Here is a 16,385-nt window from a genome sequence, read left to right as displayed (position 1 = left end):
AACACATCTTTTAATATTAACAGTTACGTACTTGCAAACAACAGTGACATTCATATCTGGAGCACAGTCCAACCATCGTGTGGTACACTCTGGTTCGGGGCGACAGTCATGGAGAGCTGTCAGCAGGGGGAAGGTTGCCTCAGGTATCTCAGTGTTTGTCTGTGAGGCAGCAAGCTTCATGCACTCCTCACCAAGGGTCGCCATGACCACATGCATGGTGACATTAATTTCCTTGACATCATCATGGTCACAGGTCATCGTATTTTGTAGAACACATTCGACTGTGGCAGCATATTTCCTGATTAACAAAACAACTCAGAATTCATATTGATATAAGTATGTTATACAATTTTGTATCAAGTCTGAAGTACTGTGTCAGCAAATTTAAAAATTAGCTTTCTACTAAATAAATGTTTCTTACATGCACATTCCGTCCATTTTAGTCATATTGGCCCTGGAATAACTTTCCAGATCCAGCATACATTGGTTCGCCTTGGTCGGTTCACACCTGGAGTAACTGAGTGTGGTCTCCCACCTGGCCATGTTACACATGACACTGGACAACAATGGGCAGGAGTTACCCAGCATGTTACGGGCCTGAACCAGAGACGAGGAGAACGACTCCTTGACCGCCTCAGAACAGTTCTTAGTGGACATGTGCACACATTCCAAGGTCTTGTGGAATTTACTACAAAAAGGACACATGCCATATTCATGATATACAGTGTATACATGTATGGAGGAAAATATCAATTATATTGATCAAAATAAAAGGATTAAGAACATGACACTGAAAATAAGTGCATACAAAAAATAATTTTTAAGCAAATTTGTTATATAATATTATTTTCTAAAGAAAAGAGATTTTTGCTATCATTTATAGAGACTAAAAACCTTCAAATTAAGGAACAATTTACAAATCTTTTGTTCCCTAAATACATTATTCACTGAATGATTATAAACAGAAACAGACAAAGGGGTCTCCTACATCCCCTACCTGCATGCTTCGCCTTGTTTGCTGGGAGTGGCCCCACTCAAGTACATTCCATAGTGCTGGATACACATGGAGGCCACATCGGGGCTGCAGACATAGTCCATCTGTTTAATGGCCGGCAGTATGGAGGGACACACCTCACGGTGGAGGTCGGTCAGCGTGGACAGGCCCTCCCTAAACATGTCCTGTCTCTGCTGGGAACACGCCTGTACGCTGGCATTGACACAGCCATAGATGTCCAGAGCTTTTCTGTCAAAACAATATATGTCCTGTTAGTGTCCCTTCATCATACGGTTGCTTTCTTGATAACTTGCATATTCAAAGTAAAACTAATTTCTGTGAAGAAAGCATGTTACATAAGCTTCTTTTTTTTCAAATTGTCGCATTTACATTTAGATATTTTTCACAATAATGACTGCATGTAGATAATACATTTACCTCTGTAATAAATGCTCTGAATTTATTTTATATGTATGTGTAATAAATGTTCAATGCTAAAAAAGCTTCCTTACCCACACATGGAGACCCGGTCAGACATTGGAACCATCCTCCAGTTCATCAGACTTGTGCCATACGACACCAGACACAGGGAAGCCATGTCTACCATACAACCTGCTGGTTCTACAACAGCAATGGTTACAACATCAAAGTTTTTTTCTTTGCCTTAACATGAAAATGAACATTTCGTGAAGAGAAATGACTAGTTTATGTATATTGAGGCCTTTTAAAAAAAAAAAAAAAAAACTTGTATATGCCCTAAAACAATCCATCATAATTTTTCATACATGTGCCATGACTTTCAAATGATGCTAACAAATGAATGAAGTCAATATTTTGTTGTTGAATTGATTGAACTAACTTCAAAACACCAATCAAAGGAATATTCAATATTTTTTAAAAATATGCATGTCTCCATGCCAAACTACAATGAAAGGTTAGATTAACAAAATTTTATAGACCTACCACTAGGAGCGGGCTGGCTACTGAAGCTCCTGTTACACATCTTCCTGTACTCCGCATGTCTATTCATGTCCTCTGCCAGGTTGAACTGTATAGTGAGGGGGATATGCTTGGCCTGTCTCAGACATCTCTCTTCCTCTTCCATGGACATACAGAAAGCTTGCATGATGTCGGTCCGTGTAGTCAGACCCTTGTAGAAGCTGTCCATGAATATCATGCTACAGTTGGCCAGCTCTGAGGTGTCGTCCTTGGCCATCACCTGGGGATCCACACGACTTAGGTCACAGGAAGACTGCTGCCACTCCTTGTACTTCCTCACTATCCACTCCAGAGGGGCATTTTGGGTAGCTGCACAGCCCTCCGTGTGCTCTTTCACACATTTTATAACATTTGGGAGCTCACTGCAAAATTATCAGCGCTGTTATTCTAAGATAAGGTTTGAAGCACTTACATTCATTAGTACAATATTCCAGGAACCCCTTCACATTAATTTTGTGGGAAGGGGATTACTGTTGATTAATGGCTTAACATTTTTAGTTTTAAAATTATTTGAAACAATACTTCATTGGTGGACTATTTTCGTATATGGTTCATCATTCAGTAATACAAAAATGTAGTGTTTAAGAATTCACAAGGGACTAAATTTGTGGAAAGGGGCTGGGCAACATCAAAATCCAAAAACATTGGTCTATCATAAATTCCAACAATACCACAGTATAGCATACTTTAAATTAAAGCAAATATCAACTAACGATACTCTATATTTTTTCAACTATTCACAAACTTACGTGCAGATTTGTCTTTTATCAGCCTCAGAACCAATGTTCAATAGACACTTGTTCACAGCATTAGCAACCTCACACTTTTTTGGTATAGGGATAGGACAGGTCTTCATGACTCGAGCCGAGATGTCTCGAGGAGAGCACTTATCTCCGACAATGGCATACATCTCATGGTACATTGAGCTGACAGCGAGTACCGAGTCGTGGTCCATGCATTCACTGGTTACGGTCTGAATACAGCATGTCATTTTTTCCAAAGCGCTACAAACAATTTATTACTAAGAATTATGACCATCAAATCTACAAATTATAAAAAATTTATTTTGTCAAGCTGAATATTTCTTAAGTTTTTTTTTTTTTAAAGTAAATCAATATATATTGCCTTTTTCACAGACACTTGCATATTTTTGTAGACATATTAATTTATAATTTCAAATCAAAAGCATACTCACTCACAAACTGGTTTCCAGCCAAAGAAAATACTATTAGTGATATGAGAATGGAGCATGGCTTCCTCCCCACACTTATAGGCAGCCTTTACATCACAGGTGGCCTTCCTGTCTGACATGACATAGTCCTCCTCTCCAGTAGTACACATGTAACCCACTGTCTTTATTGGGAGACTGTAAACCTGTATCATCTGGGCATACATCTCGGGGCTCAGGACAAAGCCCGCCTCATACACTGACATCATCATCTGCCTGTAATGCCTGGAAATTGATCAAGATTTATAATCAACCATCTTATATTTACTTGTTTTCTTTGACACTCCAACATGAATAATTTAATGAAATAGAATATGATAAGATTCAACTTATTTGTACCTATCAAAAAGTTGTTCAGAATTCAAATGTCTTTAATCATATAAAAGTTATGTACATTGACTCTGAGCAACTTACGGACAAATGGTTTCTTTAGTTGAGTAGGGATTTCCCAGCAGAGACAGGAGAGAGAACAGTCCCTCCAGCTGGTAGGCTGGGGCCACAGAGAGGATGGGGTTAGGGTCAGGGTCGTCCTTACAGAGGACATGGACCATCCACATACTGGAGTTGTACCACGACTCTGACAGAGGGCTCCGTCTCATGTCACAGGAATGGCCGTGCATCTCTGTACACCTCAGGGCCTGCTTCACAAATCTATAAAACAAATCACAAATAATCAGACTAAGAAAAATTTCTTTTTTCTTTTTCTATATTCTTACACTGCTATGTGAACATCAGGTAGAGTATCTATGTCTGTCAGTGTGGTATAGCTGAAGTTTATGCACAGAATAAACCTACATTTTGACCAAAATAAGTTTTTAAGATTAATGCTATATCATACATCATACTAGGTTGTTTTAGTAAAAATATTTCAAACCCCATCTTAATACCCGAAAGATTCTAAGTTAAATTCTATCAATTTGAAATATAACTTGAAATGCATTTTTCCTTGTTTACTTGACAATATGTTTTGAACAGTTTAACAATATTTCTTCAAAAATCATCCTACTAAGACTGAATACTTCTTAATCAACAGACCATCATTAATTCTTAGTTCCTCCATCGATACTTACCCACACCAGAGAGAAGACTCGGCATAGGTCTGGGGAGGCATCTTTAACAGGGCCCCCACCTCTGTCATACACATAGAGGCCAGCTCCATGTTACAGCCCTCGGACTTACACAGCCCCCTGGATGTCTCCCCGATGTGATCCACCGCCATACTCAGCAGGCCCTTGATCTTCTTGTCACAGGTCGGCATCACTTCAGACAGGCACTTCATGGTCAGGGGCACTTGTCTTAAATTAAGAAAAAAAAACAATACAGTTGTTTGATATTAATTCAATATATTGGATACATCAAGGAAAAAATTTTTTGGAAATTAAATTAAAGATTTTAACTTTGATCTTGATGAATAAGCTTTTGTCAAATGATTCACCCTTAACAGTCTGAAAACCAAAGGGGAGTCCAAAATCTAAATGCTTCTAATCTTTCATCTTGGAGCAAACCAGAATGTACATGATTGTACACATACACAAGGCACAAAATGTTACCAACTGAAGCAAGCCACTGAAATCTCCATTCATCAAATAATTCTTAATGATTTTTAAGACCCTTCATGATGAGACCCTGATACAATACTGTGTGTCAGTTTTTACCTGCAGTAGTCTGAGAGAGAGTCCATGGCCGAGATCTCGATGTAATCCCTCAGGCACCGCACAGCGGTCATCTTACAGTGGCCAGACTCTGAAAGGCAACAGGTGCTCGGAATAGAATGTCATGTACTGTACATGTAACTGCAAAAACTAGGCTATTCAGCAATTTCTATTGCTTTATAAATTTTTGAAATCAATATAATCTCTGGTTTATATTTTATAACCCCAAATTACAGGTATCTTACCATAAGTCTCCATTTCCTCTGAAAATAGAAGCAAGAGCAGTTCAGAAAAGCTAGAAACATAACACTTTTATTTGGACATCAGAATATCAATTCCGCCACTTAAAAGAGAGAGTAAATAGACAATCTGAATGAATCACCTTTTTGCTCGGAGCAGGTTCCCATGAGCAGAGCCATGATGAGTGGTTTGTGGGCGGAGATCTTCATCCTCTCCATCTCCCCACAACTCATGCTGCTCCTCTCCACACACTCAGCCATCATGTGCAGCTCACTGAATCACAAATTAGCTTTGTTTAACATTGAGTTTTTCTATACAAATGGTTAAACACAATTAATATACCAGAGTAATTGAAGTCGTCACTTTCTCATACACATTCCTTATATCCAATTTTGTTTACTTAATATTGATTAAATGATCATAGACCACTATATACTAATTATGTAAAGTCTCGTGTATGGCACGCACGTGTATAATATGCACCCCCAAAGTTGGGTGAAAAATGCTCAAAAAACTGCTGTTCCTTTGAATAATTTGCACTCTAAGAAAATTTTCATCGACATGGGGTGAAAGTTTGTTCTTAAAAGGTATAATACGCAACCCCCCCCTAATCTTTTGATCAAATTTTGGCTGAAAAAAAGGGTGCATATTATACACAAGACTTTACGGTAGACTAACTATGAAATGTGTTTGAATTACCTGCAAAGTTTCGTATTATCCACAGCTTCCGTAGCAACAGTTGTCATAGCAACTGCATCAAACATTCCAGTCAAGCACATTTTGGCTTTCTTCATATCACACATTTCTTCTACAATTTCACAAATATAACATGTCAATCAAATATTTACCTGAACATATTTGTATGAGATACATATTTTCTATCTGCTTATTTATATGTGTAAGATGAAGATAATTAAGGGTGGGTCTCCGCTGACCTCTGACTGTGACCTCCTTCAGTCTCTCGCCGTCCATCTGGCAGGTTTTGACAGCAATGGCCGACACATCTCTGTAAGCGTCCTCCACAGAAGCTCTGACTTCCGCCTCACATCCCATTGTGTACTCTATCACACACATCTCAGTGGAAAATATACCTCTGCAGAAAAAAACATCACAAACATCAACTTAATTAGCTGTTTATAAAATCAAACAATATGCTTAACATCATTATACAGTGGAAAATACACCCCTGCGGCATCAACTTGTTTAGAACCCTTTTCATAGGTTGCTAATGTTTTTTAAAAGTTAAATTATATTTGCAATACTTCATCTAATCTGTAATAACTTCTAGACATAAACTGTATAACAAACTATAAATCCAAACTAGGATTTACAAGAAAGAGACATTGACAAATGATCAAACTTTATTAAGCATTGAACTGAGATCATCATCTGCATTCTCTCCTTGCCAATGATTTCATTTTACTCACGAGCAGACAGCAGGCGCTTCCTTTGTCATTCCAAATCTCATGACCCCTTCACTGAGCATGCTCACGCATTTCATGGCCTCCTTTGGTTGACATTTCCTTGGTGGTTCCTCGTTACAGATTCCCACACTCTTACCGATGCTATTGAACCAGTCCATCACATGGAGGGTCTTCATCTTAATGGCGGCCGGGCAGCCGGATAAACTCTTCTGGATGCAGGCTACATCTGACTTGCGTTTCCTAAAATAACAGGAAGCACAGTATTTCAGTATATATACATACACAATGTTGAATTCATTTCTGTTTGAAACAAAATTTCCAAAAAAGAAACTTTGCCATCATAAAAAGAATGCCTGGCAAATGAATTTTAGCATTCAAAACACTTCATAATTATATATTTCTTTAATACTTTCAGCAAGATGTTTCTTTGTCATTGGTGATTGATAAAAAGAATTTCAAATCATAACCTGTACTTTATTTCCTTTTCCATTCTTTTCTATGCAAACAATAAACTGATTTCTTATTCCAATATCTTCGATTTACCTGCATGTCATCTCCCTCTCCTTGATTGGGTAGAATGCTGGGAAGATGTTAGAGGCGGCGTAGTTGTTCAGACACATTGACGCTGTCATGACATCACAGGAGGCATCTATACAATGTTCATATCAATCAGTAAAATTACATTATAAATGAATATTATTTTGCATTCTGTTTGGACTATATAAAGTTAAACTTGCCATCTCTAACACTGATTTCTCAAATACAATGGATATGTCAAAGTATTTGTAAGTCCAAATTACTTATACTTTAATTATTTTACCCTTGATATCTCAAGTACTCAGATATCATGAAGTTTTTAACCAGTCCCATCTAGTATGAGATAACAAGAGTTAACATACTATAATTCAAACATGAATAAAAGAAAAGCTTTGTAAGAATTTTCTCTAGTAGCATTAATAGTCATAGTTATGCTTATGAATGAGAAAATTAAACCAACAATAATTTTTTTTCAGAAAAAAAATCAAATAACCAAATTAAAAACTTACTCTTTGGAATTTCAAAATCAGTTACATTCAGTCCATCATCCTGGTATGCCAATTTCAAATTATCTGTAAAAAATATCCAAACTTTTTTAACTCAATTAAGTTTTTTATTATTTGATTAACATGCAACAATATTATACTCAATTTAAATACCCAAAGTATCTCATCTTCACTAAGCAAGGGTTAACAATCCATTTCTATACTAGAGAGCATAGTGGTTTGTAAACCCTTGGCTAGTGAAGATGAAATTGTCTATACAAAAGAACAATGCAGATAATATGTAAATGGAAAAATGTTGAGTTGATTTAAAACGAACATTACTACAGCTTCAAAAGCAAATTGTTTCATATTGTATTCCTTTGTATCCATTGAGCTCACCTACAACCTTGCATCTGAAGTAGACTTGCTTCTTCACCAAATGGCTGACAGACTCCAGAGCTTTCCTCCAAGGGAGAGCCACAGAGCCACTGTTGTCTAGGACACAATCTGACATCTTCATGAACACTTCACACAAGTTCTTCTGAGATGCAGAATTATTGAATAGATACTTCTCAAACACATGATTTCCTGCAATGCACTTCATGTCTTGGGAGAAATTGCTTGGCATTGTGGGAAGAGAGGATGATGGGAGGAGGTCACAAGATCCATTGATGACAGCTTCCAGTGACTCTTGGTTCATCTTGATGGAGTTTGAGTAGGAATACACCATGTATTTGTCACAGCCTCTCATCATTAAGCTGATGCAAGACTTTAAATGTGCTTGATTTCTGCAACAAAGAAACAAAATTCTCTGCCATATCAGTTTACTTTAAAAGAGTTTAGTAATAAGTGGAAAAGTAATCTTTGGTCTTTGCTTTGTTGCAACTGGGTAGAGTTAAAACAAAACTTAATCTGCAGGTTATCAACCCAAAGTGCCAAAAATAAAACGGAATCTAATTATTTTCTACAAAGCTGTCTATACAGAATGCTGGGTCAACATAATCCATGGATCCTGACCATTTTACTGTGAACAGAATCTCCATACATGTACATGTTGAGAGAGACCTATTCTTTGTTTCTAACAAAGTGATGATTGTACTCACGAGCATATTTCTGTTGGATCCATGCTGTTGAAACACAATTCAATGTCACCAACACAGGGAACAAGAGCAGGTTGCATCTCACATTTCTGGGTGGAATTTTTCTGTTCACTGGACTCATTTTTCATCATGTCCATACACTTGGACTGTAGCTCTGCCTTTAGGCTTTCTACTTGAGGATTTACAGTGTTGGTTAGGTATACTTGTTCACAGCCTCTGAAGTGAACCTGCATACACAACATAGCCTGGTGCCCCATGCTGTCAAAAAACAAATCCTGGAATTATTTCATATTTTAAAAGTGTAGGATGTTTAAAAATAAAGTCATACATTCATTGCTAGATTAAAAACTAAAAGTTAACAGGTTATTTTTTCTGCAAATTTCACTTATCTTAATATAGGTTGTTCACCTTTTTTAAAAAAAATTTACAATTTTACATAAACTTTAATTGAATCTACATGTATGGGCAATAAATAGCCAATAACCTTGCAGTTACTGTGATTTATGGGACTCTCCATTACCTGCAGATAGCTTTGGTGTTATTGGCTGCTGCATAATAATCCTTCGCATTGTTGTACCAGTTCAAGCAATTTTCAACAGCGGTCTTGTCACACGTCTTTGGAATGAACTGATCAACCAGAGCCTTGGTTATATTACAGTCCTCCTCCATGTCAGCCTTACAGTACGACCCAGACAGGCTCAGAATGGGATCCATGGCTTCTTTTACCATTGCTTTTTCAGAGTCAGTACAGTTCATTGCATTGTTATAAACACAATGCATTGCCATTTTCACAGCTCTGAAATGTTGAATTATAGTTACTTATGATACATGTATTTGTTGCGTTGTTATAAGCACAATGCATTGCCATTTTCACAGCTCTAAAATGTTGAATTATAGTTACATGTTTACAGTACATGTATTTGCAACAAAAGGTACATATATATGTGTATATCTATAATTCAAAGAATAAAATCCAACTAAAATGAGCCATATATTAATATAAATCAGTAACTTAATATCATAATAAATATTCATTACCATTTTAAACATGACTTGCATTTTACTTGACTGACTAACTTGTTGAAAATGCACATTAAAATCTTTATGAATCATAAGTGCTCACCAGTACACAAAACAGTGTTCTGTATATTGTATACCAGGATAATGAATATTGATAACAAAGTTGGTCAGGAAGGATTTGAGGAGTTACACCCCCTGCAGTGTGTGTTCCCCCCCCCCCCCCTCCTGTCTTTGACCTTAGACTTACCCACACTGGGCGTCGGGGTGGAAGGCTGAGGCGGTGGACAGGTACTGACCAAGTTTACCCAGGCACCACATGCTGGCGTTGACATTACAGGTGGGCTCCCTGTCCATCTCCCCATTGTCCATTCTGTCCATCATCTCCATATTATCCATCATCTCCACCGGACAGACCTGCTTGTGTAACATCATCACCACACTCATTGCATCCATCGCTGTCTGTTTTCTGGCATCACTCGCATTAGCAAAGTGATCGTGGACACATTTTTGGGTGTACTCTATGCCACTGTGAATGACAAAAAATACAAACATGTTTATTCATATATAATAATGCACGTCTGTATTTCTTCTATTTTCTATGGGAGGTCAACTGGAATTATGGATGCCTCGATTTGTAAATTATAGTAAAATATGCTGGTAAATTCTATAAAACTGACTTTATACCTGCAAAGTCCTTTGCGTTGTGGGATGGGAAGAGAGGTGAACTCCATCAGTCGATAAAAGTATGTAACCAAGCAAGAGCCAGCCATTCCATAGTTCATCATCTCTGTTTCTACATTTAAAGAACCTAATTATAACATTTCTGGTCATTGTGACAATTTATCCATTTGGCAACTGGTATGAATACTTAGTACATATGTTTTACTGATTTGAAAGAGTCAGAATGTTTTATTTGATACCTTATAGAAATAGCTTCACAATGACATGAGCACAACTTTCTTTGAAATATCCTGTTCATGTAACATTTTTTCATTAAGTAATTTAAAACAAATTTTACTTATGAAACAATAATAATTGACAATTCATTACTTCCCCAATATATCAACAATAACAAGTACTGACTGCAATTACTTGGCTAATTGGTTCAATCACTTTAAGCCACAAAAGCCAAAAAATAATGCATAAGGATGCTACACAATTTTTCTGATCCTTAACAACTGCAGTACTGTGGTTTCATTAATATTCAAGGGTATCAATTTTCGTGGATAAAGTGAAATTCACAGTTTCAAGGATATGTAAATTTATGGTCAATGACCCTATCAACACAAAATGTAAATAGAAATTGCATTTTAATGAACACTTAATTTCCTGGATCAACTGAATAATGAAATCCATGAAAATTGGTATTCAACAAATATTGATGAAACCACAGTATATTGTAGATTCCTTATTTAATGTGAGAACTTAATTCCGCGATTCAACCGTTTTCCATCAAATCGCGAGAACTTAAAATTGCGAATGCTAAATCTTTTATCAAAGTTTCATGTAGTTTACACATGCTCGAAAAATAAAAGCGAGATTATAAAATTTGCGAGATGTGCACGGGCTTCTTGCAATTTTGCGCGTTTAATTAGGAACCTACAGTAGATTTACCTGTCAGATCCTTGGACTCCATGTATAGCTCCTCTATTCTTTTCTTCATCGTTGTTTCATTCATCACTTTACCATATCCCTCTACAAAAAAGAGGTCAAAGGTCTCAACACTGTCATAATTCAGATGCACAATGTCTATTTAACCTTGTGATTTACATTACTTCAAAGAATGCTTAAGAGTAGTTTGATATAATGAATTCTAATCTTGCCACATTTGAGCAATAACCTTAGATTTTTTCTTTAAATATTAGTTTCAATTGGTATTGCTAACTGCCCCATTCAACAAAATCTACACCAAACTTTACACATTTCCTTCCTTAACTGACTTACTGCGCTCACACATCCACGAAATCATAGCACCCCTGGCGTACATTTTGGCCTGGTTATATCTTGGTAGTGCAGGCAAATTCTTCGTATCTTCACAATGGCTGGAAACATGCATATGGAGGGCACAGAAGTCTTGTGTAAAGTTGGTGGAATGGACCAGGAGGAAATTGAATCCATCCAGGTATTGAACCGTGCAGTTAGGGAGAGACTGTAACATCTGATCGACCATCACATTCATACAGTAGGGCTTCAACCAATCAACGTACTGCTTCAGTGCGTAGGCCACTGGCTGGGCTGCCTCCAACATTCCACAGCCATTGGTGTTTTCCATTATACAGGATAGGGTTTTATTCACAAAACTAAAATATAGATTTGCAAATGAGTCTTCCATTAAGCTTGAGTTTTGAAAGTCAAGTTTTTCATGTTGGCTTGAAATTTTCCATCTTAATTTGGATATTTTAAAATTATATTTTGAAAAATATTCTATGAACAGAATACCATACATGCAGATAATTCAATTTAACCAGACAATTCAAAAATAATAAACTTAGTTGTAAAACTATTTATTTAAATATCTTTACATTTATTACTTTAGACTGTGTATATGTTTATCATTCTAAATTCTAAAACTTTCAATTTTTGATGTCTAAAGAAATACTGTTACTTTAATAGTGTGCACAAACATACCGTAATGTATCGTGTATAATACGCACTCGTGTATAATACGCAGCCCCCAAAGTTGACCAAAAAATAGCGAAAAAACAGCAGGTCCTATTTATAACACGCACCCAAAAAATGGCGAAATCAACGGCCGCAATTTCCCCCAAAACAATCAATGTTTCGTGATAATTTTATAATCCATGCGCAATTTCTTTAATTTTGTGATCGGAACACAGCACAATGATGAAAATTGACGGCCGCCATTTTTCCAAATAACTATCGATGTTTAATGATAATTTTGTAACCCAAGCGCAATTACTGTAATTTTGTGATCGGAACATTGCCCAAGCGATATTAGAGTCAAAGTTCTTACAATTTTACTTAAAAAGGATGGCATGATTTACATGGGCGGTATCAAATATCATTAGAAACTTCGTAAAACAGTGGAAAAGTTGAAGATCATCATACGTAGGGAAGAACGGCAACCAAGCTTAAAAGTTATAATGTTTACAGATATAAACCAAAACAACATCAAAAGAAATGATTTAATTGATTAATTATAGTCAAACTCATTGATTGTAGTTAAATAAACATTCTGAAGAAACATATGTATGTCGTATATCGTCATTATCAAGTCGTACAAATGATCGATGTATTTTTAGCAGTGTCTTTGTAAAGCAATAACGTTTAACTGCATAACTGGACACGAAGTAATCAAGTTTAATAAAATCAGAATAATCGCTAATCTTCATGCACTTGAAAACACCCTGTGAAGTCCGACACAAGACAGGTGCATGCTTCTGACACCGGAAATTGTTAAACAAACATTGACCACGCGCCGAGTCAACAGGTGATTGCTTACGTAATGGCGAATACACTGGCGATATTTAAACTTGTTTTATGCAAGAAATAGTGTTGAGAGTGGATAAATATTTCAATACATGGAAATAAAACTAAGAATAAGGTATTTCTGATGCAGTAAATTTTGTATTTAGTATACACTCGTACAACTTGCATAACGCGCTATATCAGCAGAAAATATACACTCATACAACTTGCATAACACGCTATATCGGCATTCACGTCTCCCGAGGTATTAAGAATCAAGCTTGAAAGAATGAGGTAAAATTTTAGTCCTATGTATAACACGCACCCCCCACTTTTGATCAAATTTTGGCTGAAAAAAAAGTGTGTGTTATACACGCGACATTACGGTACTGACCTGAGTCAACAAAGTACTGCTAAACTACATGAAAAGAACATTAAATGTATATAATAATTCTCCATTAAAGCTGATATCTACCTGCATGTCTGTCCCGAGGCAATGTCACTCTCTGTTGGAATCGCAAAGCAGCCCAGGGCCTGGTTGATATCACATTTACTGGGGTAACAGGACCCCCTCATCTCCAACAGGCTCTTCACTGGGCAGTGATCCGCGGCCAGGGAGAAAATCTGCCGTACTTTTGGATCTATCTTCTCTATGGTCATATTCGAGGGATTTTTGCATCCGTTTATCATATACTGAACACATCTGGTCATCTTTTCAATTCCACTGTTATATTAAAGAAATGCACAAAATCAAAAACAAATTAAAGCAAAAGCAGTTTACGTCAGGGTTGGCCGGGAAATACCAGTGGTGGGAATTACCGGTGGTAAATACTACTGTTTTTCATTAAACTGGGAAATACTGGGAAATACAAATTTATAATCTTAATTTCTTTAATTAGTCCAACTTAAACTTATGTTTAGGATATAAGATATTAACAATAAGCATCAAAAACCAATTTATCATACTTTCCCATTTCACAGTCAGTTTATGAATCTTAAGTTCACCAGATCACCTATTCTCAAAGACTTCTATACCTTGGTTTGAACATATTTTATTGTATATATAATATACAAAGGGTTCGAACACAAGTTCTTGCAACTTACTAGGTTCTCACCCAATTACAAGTAATTTGCAATTGTCATAAAACATGGTACAGGTATATACACATATATTGAAAAAAAAAATGGTAAAGAACAAAATACTATACTTATGTAAATCTGCGAGAATTGATTATAAAGTTCTGCACAGCTGTGAAAATTCTAACATTAGTTTTATAATCTAGGTTGTCATTACCCCATAGTAAAGTATGCGAATCTATAATACCTAAATTTTGTATTTGGAATAGTTCATTAAATAAGGTATTCCTTGCATTAGAAAATAGTTTGCGAACAAATAAAAAATGATATACATCTTCTTTCTTTCCACATATGCAATTTGGAGAATCAACAATATTTCTTCTGTGTAAATCATAATTTAGTAAACAATTGTGTCTTAATTTTGTATGAATGATGTTAGCTACTCTTTTGCCATGAAGAAAATAGCTGCTAATGTACAAATTTTAGTCCAGCTTTTTGAATTTCAAGTTTTGTGTTTTACAGATTTATGATTCAAAGCACAAAATAAACTGTTATAATTAGTGTTTGTGTTACAAGTAAAAATTTAATAATCACACATGTTGTTTTAACAATTAATTGACACTTGACAGTTTTATGCTTCTGTTTTAGGGAGATATATACTATGAGTGGGGCTGATTGGCTTCTTCTTATGTGTGTTGCATACTGAGTTAGTGACACAGTCACACTTTATTTTCACGTCCCATTTTCACATTTACCATATAACCAGAAAATGGAACTTATGATATTATGTTTATGATAACTGTACAGATGCACCTATACCTGACTATAGCCTTAAAAGCAATTAAAATAACAATGGTGTATGAAGGAACCATGTTTTGAACTTTTGAGTTTTCATAAGAGGATAATTAATGCATAACTGACTAGTCAAAACTTGTTAAAATCAAAGAACATTGTAAAATGTCATATAGCTGACAAGGTGTACTATTGTCTACATCCCTACAGATTTGATTAAGACTAATGTCTAAGTATGAAGTACTATAATATGTAGTTGTACTTTATTTCCCAGTATTTCCCGGGAAATACCAGTAATTCCCGGGAATTACCAGTATTTCCCACCGTCAAGGGAAATATGAGTATTTCCCGCTTTTTTGCCAACCCTGGTTTACGTATATCCTTTATATCATCAATTATTTGCGTATACAAGTTTAACAATAAGATTACATGCATCTGTGATGTGTGTCCACTTGACAGATACTAACAGTTCCAAGTGAAACATTTGATTAAAAATACACTCTTTAGTCAACATGAAACATTTTTACACATTAAATCTAGATGTCTTTCTACTAGGAGAAATAACTTTCATTACAGAAAATGAATTCCATCATATCCTTATATTATTAAAGTTTTCCCAGCATGGGTATGCTGAACTGTGTAATAATAAACAATGGCACACGACCATAGTATAAGTGTAAAGGTTTAGGCATCTACATGCTTTTTTCACAACTCTTATAACTTTAAGTTATAACTTATAACTTGACGTACTGACAAACTGGTTCCCAACCAAACATTTCCACATCCCCCATTAGATACTCGAGCTGAGACTGTCTGACGCACACCCGTGCTCGATCCACGTCACACATGGTTGACTCTTTAAATGAGCACGGTCGAGTGGGGTCATTCATCATGGTCAGATTAATCAGGTGAGCCCACATTTGCTCATCTGCACAAAGTTCTCCCATCATTCTCATGCTACTGTCAATCAAATGCATGACTGTGTCGGAGGAGACATCATCGGACTTCATCGTCATCAGTTTCTTCATGGCAATTTCAAACAACCTACAATACAGCAATTACACAGATGTTAGCTAGGTTATCATACAAATACATTTTGCTAGCATCACATAGCCTTTAAATCTTCCAAGTTTTCATTATTTCTAACAAGACAGTAATGCTAAATGTCCCTAATACTGTGGAATCATTAAAGTTAGGGGGGCAAATTTTTATGGATTTTTGGTTTTTTGCTTATTTGTGGGAATGACATTTTGTGGATGTTTTGGTTTTCAGTTTCAGTAAAAAAAGATAACTTTTTGTAAGTTTGTTTTTGTCGAGAATGTAAATTCGTCGGGGAGTGCTACTAATAAATACCACAAAAAGTGAGCCACCATGAATAATATGATTCCAAAGTAGAAGAAATCCTAAT

At 36.1% G+C, this 16,385-nt stretch overlaps 1 protein-coding gene across 1 annotated transcript in view; it reads right to left on the bottom strand.

The window, feature by feature from the left end:
• Window positions 1–16,385, bottom strand: part of LOC128180465 (uncharacterized) — a 71,602-nt gene that overhangs the window by 42,082 nt on the left and 13,135 nt on the right. Inside the window, exons 7-32 of the mRNA XM_052848589.1 lie at window positions 15,728–16,021; window positions 13,584–13,832; window positions 11,624–11,979; window positions 11,294–11,374; window positions 10,364–10,472; window positions 9,927–10,205; window positions 9,180–9,455; window positions 8,663–8,917; window positions 7,959–8,347; window positions 7,584–7,646; window positions 7,081–7,186; window positions 6,541–6,777; window positions 6,049–6,206; window positions 5,813–5,921; window positions 5,256–5,386; window positions 5,119–5,136; window positions 4,877–4,964; window positions 4,292–4,516; window positions 3,636–3,872; window positions 3,189–3,446; window positions 2,743–2,997; window positions 1,958–2,355; window positions 1,507–1,615; window positions 998–1,243; window positions 422–688; window positions 32–298 (exon numbers count right to left, since the gene is read on the bottom strand). Coding sequence (XP_052704549.1) covers window positions 32–298; window positions 422–688; window positions 998–1,243; window positions 1,507–1,615; window positions 1,958–2,355; window positions 2,743–2,997; window positions 3,189–3,446; window positions 3,636–3,872; window positions 4,292–4,516; window positions 4,877–4,964; window positions 5,119–5,136; window positions 5,256–5,386; window positions 5,813–5,921; window positions 6,049–6,206; window positions 6,541–6,777; window positions 7,081–7,186; window positions 7,584–7,646; window positions 7,959–8,347; window positions 8,663–8,917; window positions 9,180–9,455; window positions 9,927–10,205; window positions 10,364–10,472; window positions 11,294–11,374; window positions 11,624–11,979; window positions 13,584–13,832; window positions 15,728–16,021 — 5,460 coding nt within the window. The remainder of the gene's footprint in view (window positions 1–31; window positions 299–421; window positions 689–997; window positions 1,244–1,506; window positions 1,616–1,957; window positions 2,356–2,742; window positions 2,998–3,188; window positions 3,447–3,635; window positions 3,873–4,291; window positions 4,517–4,876; window positions 4,965–5,118; window positions 5,137–5,255; window positions 5,387–5,812; window positions 5,922–6,048; window positions 6,207–6,540; window positions 6,778–7,080; window positions 7,187–7,583; window positions 7,647–7,958; window positions 8,348–8,662; window positions 8,918–9,179; window positions 9,456–9,926; window positions 10,206–10,363; window positions 10,473–11,293; window positions 11,375–11,623; window positions 11,980–13,583; window positions 13,833–15,727; window positions 16,022–16,385) is intronic.

The sequence above is a fragment of the Crassostrea angulata genome, chromosome 4, assembly GCF_025612915.1.
Source record: "Crassostrea angulata isolate pt1a10 chromosome 4, ASM2561291v2, whole genome shotgun sequence".
Classification (NCBI taxonomy): Eukaryota; Metazoa; Mollusca; class Bivalvia; order Ostreida; family Ostreidae; genus Magallana; species Magallana angulata.
Note: the sequence above shows the minus strand (reverse complement) of the source record. Positions and strands in the feature narration are given on the sequence as shown.